This window comes from Nasonia vitripennis, chromosome 1, assembly GCF_009193385.2.
Source record: "Nasonia vitripennis strain AsymCx chromosome 1, Nvit_psr_1.1, whole genome shotgun sequence".
NCBI classification, from domain to species: Eukaryota; Metazoa; Arthropoda; class Insecta; order Hymenoptera; family Pteromalidae; genus Nasonia; species Nasonia vitripennis.
In genome coordinates this window covers 6,759,288-6,777,476 of record NC_045757.1, presented here as the reverse complement: position 1 = coordinate 6,777,476, position 18,189 = coordinate 6,759,288, and the positions used below count along the sequence as shown (strand labels likewise).

Below are 18,189 nucleotides of genomic sequence, written 5' to 3'. Positions count from 1 at the left end.
GCGCTCGGCGTGGAAATATCAAAGATTTTCAATTTGTTCAGCCCCATTACGTTTTCATTTTTTGATCTCGCATCTTAGTCTCATGGTGATTCACTTACTTTTGACTCCGTGATTCGCGTCGCGCTACACTTTCGCGCTCGTACTTTTTTCCTCGTATGTGACACATTTACAATAAATAACAATACTTTACTTGCTGACCGTCGACCTTTTCGAATACTCTCATCATGTACACACACTTGCACTTCGTTTTTTATTCATCTATCGGCGTTTCTGCTTTGCAAGTACAATTATTAGATCGTATCTTTAAGCGAGTGTCTTTGTTTTGTCACTTTAAATATAAATCGATTATTACTATATTTGAAATCGGTTGATGGTAAAGTATACGTGATATCGATACAATAATAAATACATCAACGGCAATTCAATAATAGTGCTCTTATGAAAAATAATTGAATTGCTTTAATAAATTTCACAGTTATGAACACTTTTGAATCATAATGATATTTGGCATCTTTACAAAATAAACAGTCAGAAAAGTGGATATATCTTTTAACTTAACAAAAATGCATTGTCTGAATTTAAATCTCACAGAGAAACTTAATTTTATTTATACAAATAATGAGATACGCGATGGACATAAGTACAACAAATTTAAATCTACTTCAATCGAATGAAAATTACGCTGTATAACTGTGCGATGCCAGCATTTATTTCCTAATACAAAGGAAGAATAAAATCACGAAAAATCTTTAGTTAAAATAACAATAGCTGTGAATAAAAAATTGCACAATCCCTTGATAAATGCTGGAAAGAATAAATACGCTCTATAAAAACACTTGTATTAAGTACGTGATGATTACCCTCTCACTTATATAGCATTAGTACTTTTATGCAACAAAGTAATATTATCGTAAGTACAGTTTAAAAGTGAACTTTGGTCGTGAGATACAAATGTCAAATAGTTCTGAGTAAACAACTATAACGAACCTCAAGCAATCAACAAAAGTAGCGATGTACCGCTTCATCGTCCAGCCAACAAACTCCGACAGCACAGAAATCCTTATACTTCTCGGTCCGTAAATGAGCTCCGAAAAGAACATTCTCGATTGCGCGATAATCAAAAGCAACACTTACAGTCGATCGTCGAACGCAAATAATCTTATCTCGCCCAAGCTTACCAAGTCTTTGTTTTATTACTTTCGTTTCAAGGCTCTATCGACAATTTTTGTTCTAAACTCTCAACGTCTCCCTTGTTTTAATGATTATTTTTTTATTCGCGCTCTGCGTGTACTTTATATCGTTATAATACCCGACCGACACGTTTCTGCGTGTTAGTATAAAAAAATGACGTCTTCAACCGTGGGCGCACCAACAACCGCACCTCGAAACCATATATGTATGGACGATACACGAAAAACAATGAGCGAGTCTGTCTTTTCCGAGCACATCTTACGGACCCGCGCGGCGACGGACTACAGCCAGTTCATCGTTCAACAACACACGACGGTTCTATGAGTAAAAACGCTACAGAATAATTCGCTTCGAGCAGCTTTTCGTGGCACAATTGATTTCACTCTTTCTCTCTCTCTCTCTCTCTCTCTCTCTCTCTCTCTCTCTCTCTCTCTCTCTCTCTCTCTCGCTCTCAGCATCAGATTCCGCAAAGCGGCTCTCTTGCGCACCATTCACAGAATTTACGTTCGCATATAATCGCAGCGCCCGGGTTTTTGTTTTTACTTACTCTCTTCTCTCTGGGTTTATTTTTTTATAATAAAATACACATTCACGACATTATAGTATGATTATTTTTCTTTTTTTTTTTTGGTTTCATTAATGGAAATTCTTAAATGACATGCCGCGTGTACTTGTGTGTGTTTTGTGTTATGTCTGTGCGTGATAACCTACGAATCGCTAATACCACTTCTCCTTCATCCACTCTTTCCTCTTACTCCTTCGTACTTAATCTTAAATTTTTTATCGTTATTCGTATATACAGTCGCAGAAAAAATTGATTAAGAGTTCTGATATAATCGTACAATGTATTCTCGCGCTTCCATCCATTCACGCATTCGTTCTGCCTTGTCGCTCACGCACTCGCACACTCTCGCATTCTGCACACGAGTTTGTAAAAAAATGCACAATCGAGATCACCTCGTACCACCAAAGTCTTAGACTCTCTGCGAAGCCTTTCCTCGTTGCAGACAAGTCTTTTTTTGTATTTTCATCCACTAATCTGTTTTTTTACTTTTCTTTACTTCTACATAGCCTTCATTCATGCACGACTCGCGTATCGTCTCTTTCTTTCCTGGTTTACAAGTTATATATTCGGTCGAATTCATTTCGTAATACTACAATCTTATTAAAAGTCATTCTTATATATATAAGGTATGTAACAAGAATCCACAGGTTTTTTTTTGTTCTCTATCTTTTTTTCTCGTCCTCCTTCCAGCGCATATTTACAAGTTTGCTCGCGCCATGTCATTACCGTCATTTTGTCTCTTTTAACTTTTCATCATCGCATCTTTGTCTCGAGATCCTTCAGCCGACTGTTATAATCGAAGGACTCTGCGAACCTCAGCGTACAATACTTCGCCAGGGCTGGGGTAGATATCATCGACCCCAGAACGAAAAACGACTTTTCCGTAAGTAAAGTAGTTTAAGTACCTAAGAAATATTTACATCCTTTCGGGCATTAAGAGTTAATTCCTGAATCACTCCCCCATCCTCTTTTTTCCTCGTCTGATTGGATCAATAAGATTTTTTTATTTTTTATTTTATTTATTTTTTTTTTGTTAAGGCATTGTTTTTCTGTCGAGCGCTGACTGAAATGTTATCCGTTTTACCTCGATTTTGTTCTCCCGTACGTTTATATATTTACTTTTTCTTTAATCCCTTTGGTTGAACTTGATTTGAATTGGCAGTAGCGAAGAAAAGTCAAAGCAGAGACTTTCTAGTCGGACAGTTATATTTCGACTAATACCTCAAGTCGTTGCAAAAATTGTCCTCGCAGTAATCAAAGGTCGAAGCTCCTCGGCACAGCTCTTCGTCCCTCGCGTCACACGTTTTATTAATCTACCTCTAACCAATCGAATGCTTGTGTCAACAACGAAAAGTTCGAACGAACTCAAGTAAGAAGGAACCTCGAGGCTGTTCGCCCGTCCAATCCGACAGCGCCGAGTGACAAAGAGCTCCGCTTGGCTTCGACAGTCGCGACGACGACGGCGACGGCGCGGCGAAGACGAGCGTGAATGAATCCGGGGCCGAACGGCTGCACAGCGCGCTCGACCGGTGGCCGCGGCCCCGTGTGTCATACCGGCTCCTCCCTCTTGAAGTTGATGTTCTGCGAGGCGCAGAAATCGCGCGTGAACGGCACGCAATTGAAGAGCTTGCAGAGCTCGCACTCGTACATGGGCACGTTGTAGAAGAGCCCGAGCAGCAGGCCGAACAGCCCGACGATGAGAATCAGGCAGACCCAGATGACGAAGATCTTGCGTCGGCGATCGTAGTGACCGAAAGAGATGAACGGCATGAACGCGTACGCAGCGAGGAAGCCGAAGATGAAGCCGAACAGATGAGCGTAGTTGTCGACCCAAGGGAGCACGCCCAAGAGTAGCAGACCCACCAGGATCAGAATGAGCTTCGTCAGGGCACGACGAGGATACTTGAGCATCGGCCAGCAGTGCAGGACTTCTACTACTAGGGTTGCTAGCAGAGCAAAATGTGCGCCAGCTGGACCGACCTGAAATACGCACACAGACGCGTCAGAAGGTTGTACTAGAGTCCAAGTAAAGTTTATCGAATGCAGGTCTAGTTATCTCACCTCTGCCCTGTAAGGTACGAATATGGCGCTGGCGAGATTTCCAGCCAAAGCCCCGGTGAAGTAGATAAGCGCGATACGAAGCGAGCCGGTCAGTTTCTCCAGATCCCTCATCAAGAAGTACTGGACGAACAGTGTGATGGCGATGTGGAGTATTCTGAAATAAAAGCAAGGCGCATTTAGTTACGAAATTTTCTATCGGACGATCGAAGCTCACAAGATCATCGTACCCAGCATGAAGGAAGGTTGTGGTAAACAGTCTGTAAAACTGATCCGGCCAATCGGGGTGCAGGAATGGAATCATTCCGCAGACGTCGTGCAGACACTCCACCTGCGAGCAGAGCGAAGCCTCTTCGTGAAAGTAGCCGTGAACGAAATCACAGTACTCTTTGGTGGTGATGCGACAGGTGCCGTGTATGCCGATACAGCAAGGGTGACCTATAACCTCGCAGACCATGTGCTCGGCCATCTTATCCTTGTAACGGCCAATGGGAAAGTTGCCATTGCCGTGAGCACTGGGCTCCTTGCTGCGGAAACGTTGACTAAACGGGTTGATCTTACGGCAGATGGGCCACTTGGTAATGTCGTCGGGCCACTCGTACGGCGCTATACTCGCCGGAGCGTCACAGAACTTGGGGTCCAGACCACATACAGAGCCGCTGATACGGCCGCCCGGGCCGTTGTCAGCTGGACCCCACTTCTTCCACGTGGATATAGTATTCTAAAGGGAATTTTATAAATTAATGGTAGGATTTGGTAATTAGAAATGACATCGAATATACTGTATAAACCAATATGGTGATATCTATATATACTGTAAATAATATTGTGTGACGTAACCATTCACAAACAAAAATATACAGATCTACGCAGTTTACACAAACATGCTACGTTTGAACAGGTTTATTACCGTAGGCGTTGAACTCATCCCCCGGACCAGTTGGTTTTTAAAAGAGAACAATTTTTATTATAAATAATGCCATTATTAAAATTTTTATCTTCAACTCCAAGAGACTTGAGACAATTTACGCGCGCGTGCGAAGCAAAAAATAAATTTCCTCGAAAATCATCCTTCAAATTTTGTTATTTTTCAAGTTGCATATGTAACATTCATCTCAATTACGAATGTTAGGCGTTCCACTTTTGATAATTATCAACTGTCGCAAGTCTCTCAGAAAAGAGTTTAGATTAACATTTAGAACTTTGTTCGATTTTTTTCTCGCCATATTCACTTTTTGGCAAAATTGGGTCGCATCAACTATTATATCTCTCAGCGCAGGAGACAAAAAATGCAACTTAATTATTCCGCGCGTAATTGGCCGAAAAAAATATTTGCGACCCTCGACCTAAATTTAATTACCGAAAAATACTCCGATATGAAACCATTTTAATATAATTGCTTTAACAGCGTCACGTTGAACGTTATTTGGAATCGATGCAAAGTCCTAATAGAAACAATTCCGGAAAATCAACTCACTGAGCATTCGGCTCTGCTGGACTGTACACAGCCGGAGTCGTCGTTTCTGATGCAGCAGGCGGTATCGCGCTCCTTTTCCCGCCACACGTCGATCTCCTTCAATATTTTGATATCCCTTCGCATACACGGCGCAAATTTCGCTCCGAGATGTATTAAATCCGAGGCTCGTGGACCCAACCAAAAGTTTGCCGGCTCCTGGTATTCAACCTGCTGCAGCGAGAGACTCGTCACAAGCACCTGTGATTTCATAACAAAAATTCGTTAGTTTTTAAGACTATGAAGTAAATATAAATGATCGATTGAAGCTGTGCAACCACGGAATTGAAATATTAATAACGTTTATATTCTGAATACGATTCGATAGCAACGATTAAGGGTATACATCCACGGAATCAATAATCGCTAAACCGTTTCAATTATTAAAACGTTCGAAAGAGAGTCTCTACTCCGACGAAACGTTTAATTATCGATTTCATATCCATTCTCTCTCTCTCTCTCCCTCTCTCTCTCTCTCTCGTGCGCGCGCAAACGAATGACAGACGGAGGGGAAAAATAAAAAGCGCAGAGGCATCGAGACAAAAATTTATTCATCTGTTTATTCGACGTGACAATTCGTCCGAAATTCATCACGCGCAACCTTCGGAAATTCCGCATCGAAGAGCGAACAACATATAATACAGAAGCGCTCGCAATATATACACCATTTTTCCACCATCAGCGACACACGGACACGCGCGGATTCTTGTCAGAGATATCCGACAAGTCGGCCGAGCGGCAAAATCGCGCGCGGCAAATGGAAATTAATTCTCTCGCAGCGCTTGCGCGCTAGGAACTGGATTAAATTCGAAAATTGATAAAATGAGTAACGATACGGTCAAGGGAAATGTCTGCTGCGCTCGCGAGTATATATACGTATAATAATGAATTGCGCGAGCTTGCAATCCAATTTGTCAGTGGTTAATTTTATTATTCACAAGCACGCGTTGTTTACTCGCTGCTATGGTTATGCGTATACGGTGTGGTTTTATCGTTATTTCCGCTGATCGCTAGGATTAAAATCCACATTAACGGTACATATATCGTAAGCCCGGGAGAGCGAGCAATGCAAATATACGTTGTCTCTTCTTTCGTTTGCGACGCGCGTCTTCCATTACGAGGAGAGTTTCGCCTGATTTTGAATCACGGCGCAAGGGCGAGGCTCTATCGAAAATGTTGAAAACTCATTAAAACTTGTATGGCTTTGCGGATTAGGTCAGGATAAGAATCTCTGAGTAGCTGAAACTTTGATGTTAAACTTGAGTTGTCTTCTCTCTCCTTCTCTCTCTTTCTCTCTCTCTCTCTCTCTCTCTCTCTCTCTCTCTCTCTCTCTCTCTCTCTCTCTCCCTTGCTCCTAAATTACGAACTTGTACGAGAGATTTATCCTTTTTTTCGGGAACAACGCTGTACTATGCAACTTTGATGTACAGATATGCATTATATTATGAAAGCTTGCTAGTCTGAGCTCGATCGAAAAGCATGCAAATTCGATGTTGGAAGACTGACCAAACTGGATCGGTGGTGCAGGTCGAGTCCAACGGGCCCGAAGCCGTAGCAGGCGAGCGAGATGATGAGGATGAGAACTTGGACAGTCGTGATCCAGTAGGTGAAGTACGGCCGGTGGTCCTCGAAGTCGTCCAGCTGTCTCCGTACGTCTGGCTTTTGCGCGACACTTTTGCGAAACGACCTTCTGCGAATGAAAAATCACTTTAGTCAGTTTTCCGATATTACTTTGAATACTTTTGCGCCGGACTATTCGCGAGGATCGCGAGTAGATAGTTCCGGCTTAAGTCAGACTTACCGAAAATCAACATCGTGCAACTTCCTCCTCGCACTCGACGGAGCAACAAACGCATAATTAAGGAAAGCTCGAGCCAACCGAAGCGAGAACTCGCGTGATGTCTGTCGCGCGCGATGAAAAAAACATCTGGCTGGTGTGTGCGAAAAAAGCCGCGGGAATAAGTAAAAACGCGAAAGGAGTAACAAGGAAATGGGGTGTAAAACGACGGGCGCGACAAAGACGACGCGAGTGAAAAACCAAGAGAGTGAGCGCGAGCGCAAAAACTAGGTCACGCGAAGGGAGGGAAAGTGGAGCGTCGATTGTGGAGTAAAGCACAAAAAAGGGGGCTAAGTGCCTAAAAAGGACAGAGGAAGCAAAAAGTCGTCGTCGGGGTGTTTAACGAAATTGCGGGATACCCCGGAGTCTTTGTTTTCGGGGGGCGACAAAGCGCGTCTTATTTATCCGACGGACGCAAAGGACAGACGAGCTTCGCGCGCTAATTCGGAAACGCGTATTTCATTTTTGTTTGTTCCGTCGGGCTGTAATTCATCATCCGCACGCGTAGCGGTCATCGATTCGGCAGCTCGAGAGGAGGAGAAACGGGACGCGCGCCGGAAGTGAATTGGGGAACGCCGAAAATTAACGATCGAGTCAATACTTTTCAATTTAGCTTTTTCGATCGTGACTCACCGCTATATTAGAATTTTCACTTTATCGTTTAATTTTGACGCAAACCGAAACTGAAGAGATTGATAATTCATTTTTCGCTCGGGCATCATCATAGCAGAGATTTGAATAATTGAGTAAAAAACTTTATTGAACGAAAAAAAAATATATCACAACATGCATATTTGACAAACAATGAAAAAAATCAGTCCTCCCGTCGAACCAAGCGCTTTACTGACCCGAAGAAGCGTCCAACAATGCCCATGCCGTACAGCCGGCGATTGCTGTTGTCGAAGACCCGATCGATGGTGCTCGGCGATATCCTCTTGCCGCCGAACATGGACTTGATCCTGGCACCAGCGGCGCCGCCACCGAGTCCCTCGGGGCCGCCCTGGATCGCCTGAGCCATGCCAGTCGACATCGGATGCACGATCTCCTGTGGCTCTTGTCTCGATCTGTGGTGAGGATACGCAGCCGATCTTTATTAAAGATCTTGTTAGGGCAATGCACTACGAATTGAGATCATGGATCGTATTCGAAAAAGAAAGACTCACCGTGGCGTGTAGTAGTCCCTCGTGGAGATGCCACGAGTTCGTCTCGTTTGTCCATCGACAATCGTTCTGTCGTCGGGTTGCGCTTTGTCCGAGTTTTGTATGACCGAGGAACTCCTGCGACAAACAACAACGTGAGAATCGACCCAGGCTATACGTAAGCTCACTGCATAGTTCGCTTCCTCCACGTACCGGATCTTGGTGTGTCCATCGGACGAGTCGACGACGGAGACACCCCTGAGGCCCTCCGTGAGAGTGGCTTCCTCGGCGAGTCCCGAAGCTGTGGCTGCTTCGTCGCCAATCTGCTGCGCCTGGCTGTTGTCCTGGCCGATGACAGAGGGCACCTGGGGCGGTGGCGCCTGGAAGAAGGCTTCCTCCTCGTCGTCGAGACCCGCGTCCGTCGTCGCGCCCTCGTCCGACTGCAGCTCTTCCGTGTGCACGGCGCTGGGCGGAAAGCTTCGCGACTCGTCCAATCCTGTTGTCCGCTCCGATGGCCTCGGGCGTCTCAGGGTCTGAAAAAAAAAAAATAAATAAATAAAAGGTTTGAGTTCGTGCTCGCTCTCACGAGATTCAAGGGTGTTCAGGTACGTGGTTGACCTTTGCCTATAACGATACCCCGTATAATCATCGACGCTTTTCGCACTCGGCGAGCCTCTCAAAAATCCATCTCTATATAGATCCCGCAAGTCCGTAGAGAAACTTAGCCGCAACAATTTGGGCTTTATCGTTCGGGCGAAGCAACTCCTGGGGGCATACACGGCAGCACACCTCCCCAGCGGCCAGTGTGTGGGTGGGTGTGTACGCGAGTCTAGGATACCGAGCAATAGAGCAATTACGGGGCGTACTCTCTTGATTTTGAATTCGATACACCCGCCGCAGCGATACGGCGCTCCAACTCTATATGTATCTCTCTCTTTCTTGCGCGAAGTTTCGAGCTTGCGCGCTTGCGGAATTAATTCGCGGAAGCTCGCGCGGATGTGTGTCAAGAATTTCCTAGTGGCTAGTTAAGCCGCGTACCTTCCCCCCCCCCCTCTTTCTCTCTCTTGGCTTGTATAAAATTACAATTTTAATCGCGTTCTTTCTCCATCCTCCGGGGTAGTTCGCTGGAATTAAAGCGTATATATTTTACGGAAGCTCTGCCAGCGCGCGCGCGCGCGTGTGCGTGAATTTTGGTAATTCGAAGCTTCCGAGTAATCTCCTTGCAGCTCGCGCGCGCTGCAGAAATTCTGGACCGTATAAGCGAGGACGATCGTTGAACTCGATACGCCGACGTTGCTGTGCAGTCGCGTCTAAATTTATAGGGGTTCGCTGAACGACAACTACCGTAGCAGCAGTTGCTATACGCTATATACGTGTCCTCCACCTCCTCCTCCAGTTCGCCGAATAGATAGTGGATAGATGCGCGCGTACATGCATATATGTATATACGTGCAGTACACATGTATACAGGGCGTATTCGCAAGCCTCCCTTTTCTTCTGCCTGCAGTAACGGCGAGCCTGATCCAACGGGATGTATAATGCTGATGCGTGTAGGGTTTCATCGTCCGTTTTCGACTGCAGGCATGCGTGTACGTGAGACGCGCTTTTCAAGCCGGGACAAAGGGATTATCGCGTGTGTACACGCCGAGATGATCGCGATTGAATTGCGTGCGTCTAGACTTTAGTACTGTATATTCCAAGCCTAGAGAGAGGGTCGGATGGACGAGTGTTGATTCGTGCTAATTGCTCGGGAGGATGTCTGTATGATAACGAATAAATTCGAGTAGCTGCACCTGCGCGCGAGGTAACCTCGTCGTTGCGCAGAAGCTAGAGCTCACCACCGCCCACGCGCGCGCACGAGTGGGAGAGAGAGAGAGAGAGAGAGTTTATAACGCGGCTGATTTATGGACTATTAAGTCGAGGAGGCCGCGCTCGACTATTATTTCGGTGATCTCTGGACGCGAGCGAGTAAGCGGGCGGCTGGGCTCGTAAAACTTGAAATGTGGCGCGATATCGCTGTAAATTAGTCGCGAGCGCGCGAGCATAAGAATCGACGAATTAATCTTTCACTCGCCCTCTCTCTCTCTCTCTCTGAGTAAAACCTCTGTTGCCAGGCATTTTTCTCGGCGCTCCCCTCCGGAACTCCCCCCCCTCCCCCTGCAGAGGAGAGAGAAAGTGTCCAGCTCTCTCCGCGGGAACAATGCAAGCGAGTGGAGAAAACGCTCTTCTTCTCTACAATACACCTATATACGCCCTCTTCTCAGTTTCGCTCTCGTCGCGCCGTGTGCAGTCGTCGGAATTAATTTCCACGGCCTTATACTCGCGAGGAATTTTTTTTCGCCAAACGCGGCGAATGAGAATTTTTCTTCCTTCGTATAAGCGTCCGATTATAAAGATCGTCGTCGTCGCGCTGAGTTTTCGACGAATATCAATTAAAATGATCGAGAGAAAAGTTTACGCCCCTCGTCGTATTTCTTCTTTATTTTAGGATCCGTATCCGTGACGCGGAGTCTCGAATTTATCGCCGGCGCTTGCTATCGACGTGCAGCCGGTTTTAAAGTTCCCGCTCCTGATACACGGCTCATTCCTAAAATAAACACAAAATTAATAAAAATACGCGAAAGACAAAAAATAGCGAGAGAGAAAGACGCGTGCGTCAGTCGAGAGCTCGCTTCGAATTATCATCGACTACATACCGGCCGTAATTGCTCGTTTCATTAGCCGCACGCGCGCGTATGTATACGCGATACACGCAGAGAGCGAGCACCGCTTGTGTGTGTATATGGGATAACATTGATTTTCAATAATTGCCGCGTTAAACAATGCGCGCGTCGCGCTTCAACTAATGCCCCGCTGTGTGCCTCGCGTTCTTCGTGTGCGCAGAGAGTGCTGCGGAGGCCGGTACATCGTAATTAATGTCCCGGTAACGATCCAATCGCTCTCTCTCTCTCTCTCTCTCTCTCTCTCTCTCTCTCTCTCTCTCTCTCTCTCTCTCTATCTCTCTCTCTCTCTCTTTCTCTCCACCTCCTGCTCTTCTGCATCATGGAGTTTCCAGCGGTGGCTCTGACACCTCTCGCGCGCACACCCCCGATGCTGTCTTTCTGTTTCGCGCGGCGCCGCTTCCGTGCTCTTGAATATTCATACTTTCATTATTGGTCTAGCCCAGATACATGCTGATCCGCACGCGTCACTTCGCTCGTGGCACTGGGATGCAGGAGGCCTCTGTGTGTGTGTGTGTGTGTGTGTGTGGGGGGGGGGCGTCATGGGCTGATGTTATACTCGTCGCTGTCAGACACGAGAGGATGATGATGACGATGCTGATGGAGAGAGGTCAGCGAAAGGGGTTTCGATGACTTTCTCTGCGGTGCTGTTGATTTCTTTGCTGCTAGAACTGTCGATAATTCTGGACGTTCCTGATTTGGTTGGTGTGGTCATTATTGATTGAGGGAGCAAGGTGGACCGAAATTTCGAGTTTTTTTGGTTGTGAATATCTCCGATTTGAATTTATTTTCTGTATCGCTCACGCGAGCAATCCTGAAATTCGCATCAGCCTTCGGCGATAATCGAGAGAAATGAACGGGCGTTTTACAGTAGAAATTGCAATTTTCAAAAAAGCCCTGGTCGCGATCGGGTCACATACAGGATTTACAAATATTATTTGCCAAAAAAAGTCAGCGCGTGCAAGCTCGAAATCAGCCGGTTATTTGCTCTCGAAAGCAGAGAGCGCATACGACACTTCTATAATTGAATTAGAGACGCGCGAAGGGATAACGGCCCATCGAGCTAATTGAAGCCTGACCGGCGTCATTGGAATTAAGCGCCGTGTGCCGATATTCATTAGCGATACACAGCGCGCTCTGTAAGTGCGATTGACCGATGACATCTTGACTCTCTCTGCCGTCGTCGTACTCAGAGCTTCCGTTATAGTTTTGTATACGCGAAAGAGCGAGAACTCGAAAGTAATAATTTGTCGATGCGACCTCGCGAGAATCAATCACAAACACATACACGAGAGCTGTGATTTGACCTACAAATTACGATTGATCAACGCGCGTTGTCGGGGTCGATGCTTTTGATAAATGGATGACAGCAGCGCACACCCGATGCGACTGCTCTGCGTCTTTTATTCGCTCTGTACGATCAAAATATTCGCTTACACACACACGAGCATCCGTCAAGCCTGCATCTACTCGGCCTCTAATAATCGCCGGCGCTGCTGCTCTCGGTTTACTCTCTCCGGCGCAAACTACCACAACAACAAGTACAACAACGCGCGACATCCCGCCTTTGGGCAATTAGCGCCGGAAGATTTAGCGCCGAAGGTGGCTGCTCTCTCTCCCCCTCCCCCCCCCTCTCTCTCTCTCTGCAACGAGGAATGTCCCCGTGCTAACTTTGTCGAGTCGTGTGTACACACGCGTACGTATATGCTGAGCATGAGAGACTGTGTGTGTGTGTGTATATGCGTGCGCGAGGGTGTGTGCATGCAATAACGTCAATAATTCTCGGGAGCAGCGAACCCGGAATATCGCGCATACCGCCCCCTTCGCGATGAATTGATAAAGGCAAAACGAGCCATACGTGTTGATACGCGCATTATGCAATACCCTGCGGTATACCTGTCTCTCCTTCTCTCTCCCTCTCTATATTCTATCGAAGGACACTGATATGCCCACACATCATTATGCATATAGCTTTCTTCTTCTCTCCCCCGCAATTACTTGTGCCATATTATATTTACAAGTATAAATACACCATGGTAAACGACGAGAGCAGCGCAGACACAAGTTCCCTCTCGCGCGCGAGGCATCAATATTTGCGGCGAGATCCGCGGTACATTGTGTCCTGAAGTTTGCGCCTCGCGCAGCTCCGCAAGTTCGCGTCTTATATACGCGAGAGAGAGAGAGAGAGAGAGAGAGAGAGAGAGAGAGAGAGAGAGAGAGGCATTATGACGGCGCGCAGAGCCGAAAACTTGGCTGCTGCTGCTGTGTCAGCGGAGCCTAAATAATTCAGCATCGAATTTCGTTAAAACTGCGGCGACGCGACGTCAGTGTCAGTCTTAGAAGTACAAGCGCGTCATATCGCGGCTCGTAAAAGTCAGACCGGACTGCGCACACGCGACGTATACTTCAGCTTGCTCTCCTTTTTACGCGAATTACGTGTGCAGCGGACCAACTTTGCCGGACTTCGCGCTGTCACTTGAAACTTGCGAGAAGATCTCGAGCAAGAGAGTTGGACGCGTCGATTTTTTCCTTTTTCAAGTTTGGTGTGTACAACAGCCAATGCGGTATTGTGTATAAACGCGGAGGTTAGTTCTATAGTGCGGTTTCGTTAAATTACGCGTCGCCCAGAGACGATTCCCTTCGCTATATGGAACAACGACACAATCACTGAATTCTTTCCCCTCGTATAGCAGTCCCTCCGCAACATGCCCGGCGCGCCCGAGATGCAGCAGCGCAGCGGCCATTGGCCGTTGGAATGTGCAGTGTCCGGTCCAGCTCTCTCTCTCTCTCTCTCTCTCTCTCTCTCTCTCTCACACACACACACACACAGAGCCGGCTCTGGGAATCGATACGAGCGAAGCATGCAGAGTAGCTCTCGCTGGCGCGTTGTTGCTGCGGAGGGAGGAGAAAAGCTCGAGGGAGCGAGCGAGCGAGTATATGTGTACACACTGGGCTTCTCTCTCTCTCTCTCTCGCAAAGTTCAGCGCGGCCAGCCATATTTCAAAACTTAGCACTCAGAGCCGGACAGAGAGAGAGCCTCGTGTGCGTATGTAGTCCCTCTCCAGCTTTGCGAACTTTTCGCGATGTGCCGTGTAATACTTTTCGCCGAATGGCCTTCTTATATAGGCTTCGCGTGCGTATGTTTGCTCGCTGCTTGGAGCGTATTTTCGAGCCGGTGCAGCTTTTTGTGCTCGCGGCGTAATAAGCTTCGGAATCGAATTTCGATTTTCAAGAGAGAGAGAGAGAGAGAGAGAGAGAGAGAGAGAGAGAGAGAGAGAGAGAGCGAGCGAATGGTACGCCGAAGAGGAGTGCAGCGTAATGCGATTTTTCCCATCTCTCGACGTGATTATACTCCTCGACACACTATTCGAGCGTATACTACATCGTACGTAGCAGGGGCTGCGCCGTCGTCGTCGTCGCTAATGTTGCAAGAGGCCAAAGCGCTCGAGACGCAAAGTGACATCCGTTAAGAGTATATAGGGTCCCTTACGCACACCTCCCTTGCCGGATATTCGGCGTCTCCTCCGCTAAAGTGCTGCACGCATCCCCGCATGAATTATGGCTCAGGCACTCCCGAGCCCTTCCTTTCTCTTCCTTCTTAATTATTTCAGCTCGTGTAATGCGATCCGCGCTCTCGATACGGCTTGATTTTTCCACGAGTCTTCTTGAAAATCGGAGCAACCAATAAGTCGCAAAATTTCAACGCTTGCGAAAGCAGCTGCTCATTAAGGCTGGCGGAGCCTCAAAGCCTCAGCTGCTGCTATGCCTTTTTCTCTCAGCGGTAGCAGCGGCAGCTCCGCCGGCAACCTCGTTAGCCTAATGGACGGCCATGAAGCGTTCTAGGGACTTTCGCGCGGAGGTGTGTGTGTGTGTTTCGAGCGAGTAAGGAAGGAAGTACGTACGGGCGTCGACTTTCCCCAGCAGCTGCCTTCGTCAGCTAGGCCAGGAGCTGTATGTGTATATGCACTAAAACGGAGATACTGTTGCGGAAGTTATTTGGCTCGAAGGGTTCGTCAGCCTTTTTGGAGAGAGAGGTAAGTTTTAAGTCGAGTTTTCGGTTTCTTGGATCGTTATAGCCCACACACACACACACACACACACACACACACACACTTTGCTCCAGCATTGTTCGAAAGCGAACTTTGTATATTTTTAATAACAACCTTGAAATTATACAGCGCTGAGCGCGAAATTCGTTACAAAGGTCAAGCACAAAAAGTAGAAGAGAGAAAAATAATCATCGTATACTCACGTCCACCATGTACTGTATTCCAGATAGGGTCATCCTGGCAACGGAGTCTTTCCTCCTGACAGGCCTCTGCCATTTCCTCAGCGTGACGGGCTGCAAGCACAAAGAGAGTCGTGAGATTGCGCGCTGTAGTGGGCCGAAACTCGCGCGACGCGAACATTCGAACAAGCCGACGAGCTCCCCGAAGAAGAAGCAGCTGCAGCAGAAGTACTGCCACTGCTGCTGCTGCTGCTGCTGCTGGTGATGAACGCGAATTGGGTCAGGAGTGTGCGATGATGCTGCGGTCGGCTGCTGCAGCCGCCGCGCAAAAAGGACCGAGTAATCACGGCTGCACACTCGTTCGCGACATGGAGATTTCTTTCTTTTCTTTTTTTCTTTTGCAGCAGCCACGACTCTCTGGAAATATACTGACGAGCGAGTGGAGGGTAAAGAACAAAGAGAAAGTCGCCAGGCCGAGAGAGGAGACTCGCCGCCCGCCCTCTCTCTCTCTCTCTCTCTCTCTCTCTCTCTCTCTCTAATTATTAATATGGCGACTGGTGTACTTCTCTGCGGGGGCGACGTATTATATTTTCTTTTTCTCTTTTTGTGCATTATCAAGCCCGCGCGTTTTTTTCTCACAACAAAATGTGCAAACTTACATCCGACACCTCCATGGAATCCGGTACGTCCTTGGTGATGTCCGGGTCGGGTGGCCTGTACTCGGGTAGCAGAGCTCCGTACTTTCTGGAGGCCATTCGCCTGCGACGATCGAGCCACTTCTGCTTCTCCGCGCTCTCGGATTCCTCGTCGACTCCGAAGAACGTAGCGGTCTCGCGCTTGATGTAGCTGAAAAAGATTTTCACAGAGGCGTTCTCAGCGCGAGTCGCATACATCGCGTATACGCGGGAGAATCTCGAATATTTCGCTACAGCCGAATACCGATCGTGATTCCTGGTTTCATCTAGGGATTGCGAGCAACGGTTGAAAAATCAATTTCTATTATACCGCGAGTCGTGTGCGTTCTCGTATCTTTGTCGAGGATTTTTAGTTCGAATCGACAAAGACTTCGACTGCATTCTCTCGCTTTTGGTATTTGGCAAACGTGAATTTTTCGACAATACTCGATACTCCCTCTCTCACGATCCGTTGGAAGGAAATCCCGGATATCGAATATATTTTCTCTTCGAAGGTAGCTTCGACTCACTTTTTGATAGCCTCGGTGCGGCTCTGGTTTCTGCGTAGCCTGGGCCTCTGCGCACCGACACTGGCTGCGCTGTTGGTAGCGCTGCTGCTGCAACTGGGCCTGGGACCAGCTGGTGCCGACACGCTGCGTTGGATGTTGACGGTCGAACCGCCCATGGCTCCGCTGGCACTGGCATTGGTGGTAGCGGTGCTGCTGGTCGTTGGCGTCGGTGTCGACGAGTCCGATTGTTGCTGTTGCTGTTGCTGCTGCTGTTGCTGTTGCTGTTGCTGCTGCTGCTGCTGCTGGTTGTAGAGGCTCGGTGTGGCGTCATTGTCGGTGCAGCTGGTCGAGACCGTAGAGGTGTTGGTCGTTGCTGAGTTCGGTGATGGTTGCCTATGAAAAGAAAATTTAATCAGCATGGGCTCATTTTCGTGTATTCTAATTCGAGTATAAAAATTCTAGTGAGTCTTTGAAAAAGCATAGGTTCGTGATTACTGAGTTTGTTCAAATTTATCAATAATCATTCATTACTTTCTTATATTAAAAAGTCTAAGTATTCACTCGCCCATCAGGATTTCGCTAGTCGAATAAAAGCTCGAATAAGGGTCGGATATGTCGAAGTTCCGCATCGGCGCACGTATACACATCAATAAGACGGGTTTCTCGCATCTCCTATCCGCATCTCATCTATTCATGATGCCGTGTGCGGCGACTCTTCTTTTCAGCCTCTATACCGTCGCGTTGCTATTACGGCTGCTGCAGGTGCGTTGTTTGCTCTCCCGCGCACGAGATGTGGGTCAGCAGCAGTGAGCTTGCGATCAAACTTGCAGCCTCGGCGTGTATCACGTGCGCCTTTTTCCGCGCGGAGTCTTCGAAATTATTGACCGGACACGACGAACGACTATACGTACCGCAATCGCGGGGCCAAGCCAGTAGTAGTAGTAGTAGAGAGAGAGAGAGAGAGAGAGAGAGAGAGAGAGAGAGAGAGAGAGAGAGAGAGGGAGAGAGAGAGAGAGAGCGAATATTGAAAGTGAAAAATCGATTTCCAAGAGAAAAAAAAGCAAACGAGATATCCAGTTATCTCGACGCGCATAGCGAAGTTCGGACGCAGGGAAAAAAAATCTCGGGCGACGAGATGTGTACGCACACACACACACGCGCAACGTTTACTCTGCGCGTGACAGCAACAGCAGCGGCAGCTGCGCAATCGAATTAATATTGACGGATCCTTCAAACTCCCCGCTTCAGCCGATTGCCGATAATATTCGACGAACGAGATTAGAGAGATTCGCTTGGAATCGAAAGCTCTCTCTATGTGTTTGTGTACACATCGCATAGAGATAGAGAGAGAATATGGAACGTATACGTGCAAGGAGCGGAAGAAAGAGAGCGAGAGCAGTGACGCAGATGCCTTAAGTAATTGGGATAAAGTGCCTAATCGAATTTCCTCCCTCTGCAGGTGCGCGCACTTTTATATAACGTTTCTCTCTTTCGTTCTTCTCCAACTCCTCTGTTCTTTTCTCTCTCTCTCTCTCTCTCTCTCTCTCTCTCTCTCTCTCTCTCTCTCTCGGCATGTTTGCCGAATACTCTTCTTCCCTTCCTTTTTCCTCTCATCCACTCGAAAGTGTCGTGCATACCAGGAAAGAGAGATATGTAGGGAGCGCCGCTGTGGGGCTGATTGAAAAGTTGCGTGCCTCCATCTAGTTCATCAGGAAGTAATTATGCGCTGCATTCGCGAGTTCTCTCTGCTATAAT

At 47.4% G+C, this 18,189-nt stretch overlaps 1 protein-coding gene across 4 annotated transcripts in view; it reads right to left on the bottom strand.

The window, feature by feature from the left end:
- Positions 1-1,799: 1,799 nt before the first annotated feature.
- LOC100121978 (inactive rhomboid protein 1) overlaps positions 1,800-18,189 on the bottom strand; it is a 97,971-nt gene continuing 81,581 nt past the window's right edge. The window contains exons 7-18 of one of the 4 annotated variants that reach the window (XM_031921907.2): positions 16,456-16,827; positions 15,911-16,097; positions 15,276-15,365; positions 8,517-8,836; positions 8,328-8,441; positions 8,013-8,252; positions 6,834-7,017; positions 5,292-5,528; positions 4,725-4,772; positions 4,045-4,535; positions 3,818-3,971; positions 1,800-3,736 (exon numbers count right to left, since the gene is read on the bottom strand). In XM_031921907.2, coding sequence (XP_031777767.1) covers positions 3,305-3,736; positions 3,818-3,971; positions 4,045-4,535; positions 4,725-4,772; positions 5,292-5,528; positions 6,834-7,017; positions 8,013-8,252; positions 8,328-8,441; positions 8,517-8,836; positions 15,276-15,365; positions 15,911-16,097; positions 16,456-16,827 — 2,869 coding nt within the window. In that variant the 3' untranslated portion in view covers positions 1,800-3,304. The remainder of the gene's footprint in view (positions 3,737-3,817; positions 3,972-4,044; positions 4,536-4,724; positions 4,773-5,291; positions 5,529-6,833; positions 7,018-8,012; positions 8,253-8,327; positions 8,442-8,516; positions 8,837-15,275; positions 15,366-15,910; positions 16,098-16,455; positions 16,828-18,189) is intronic. The other 3 variants (XM_031921909.2, XM_031921908.2, XM_031921910.2) reach the window with 3 other exon arrangements.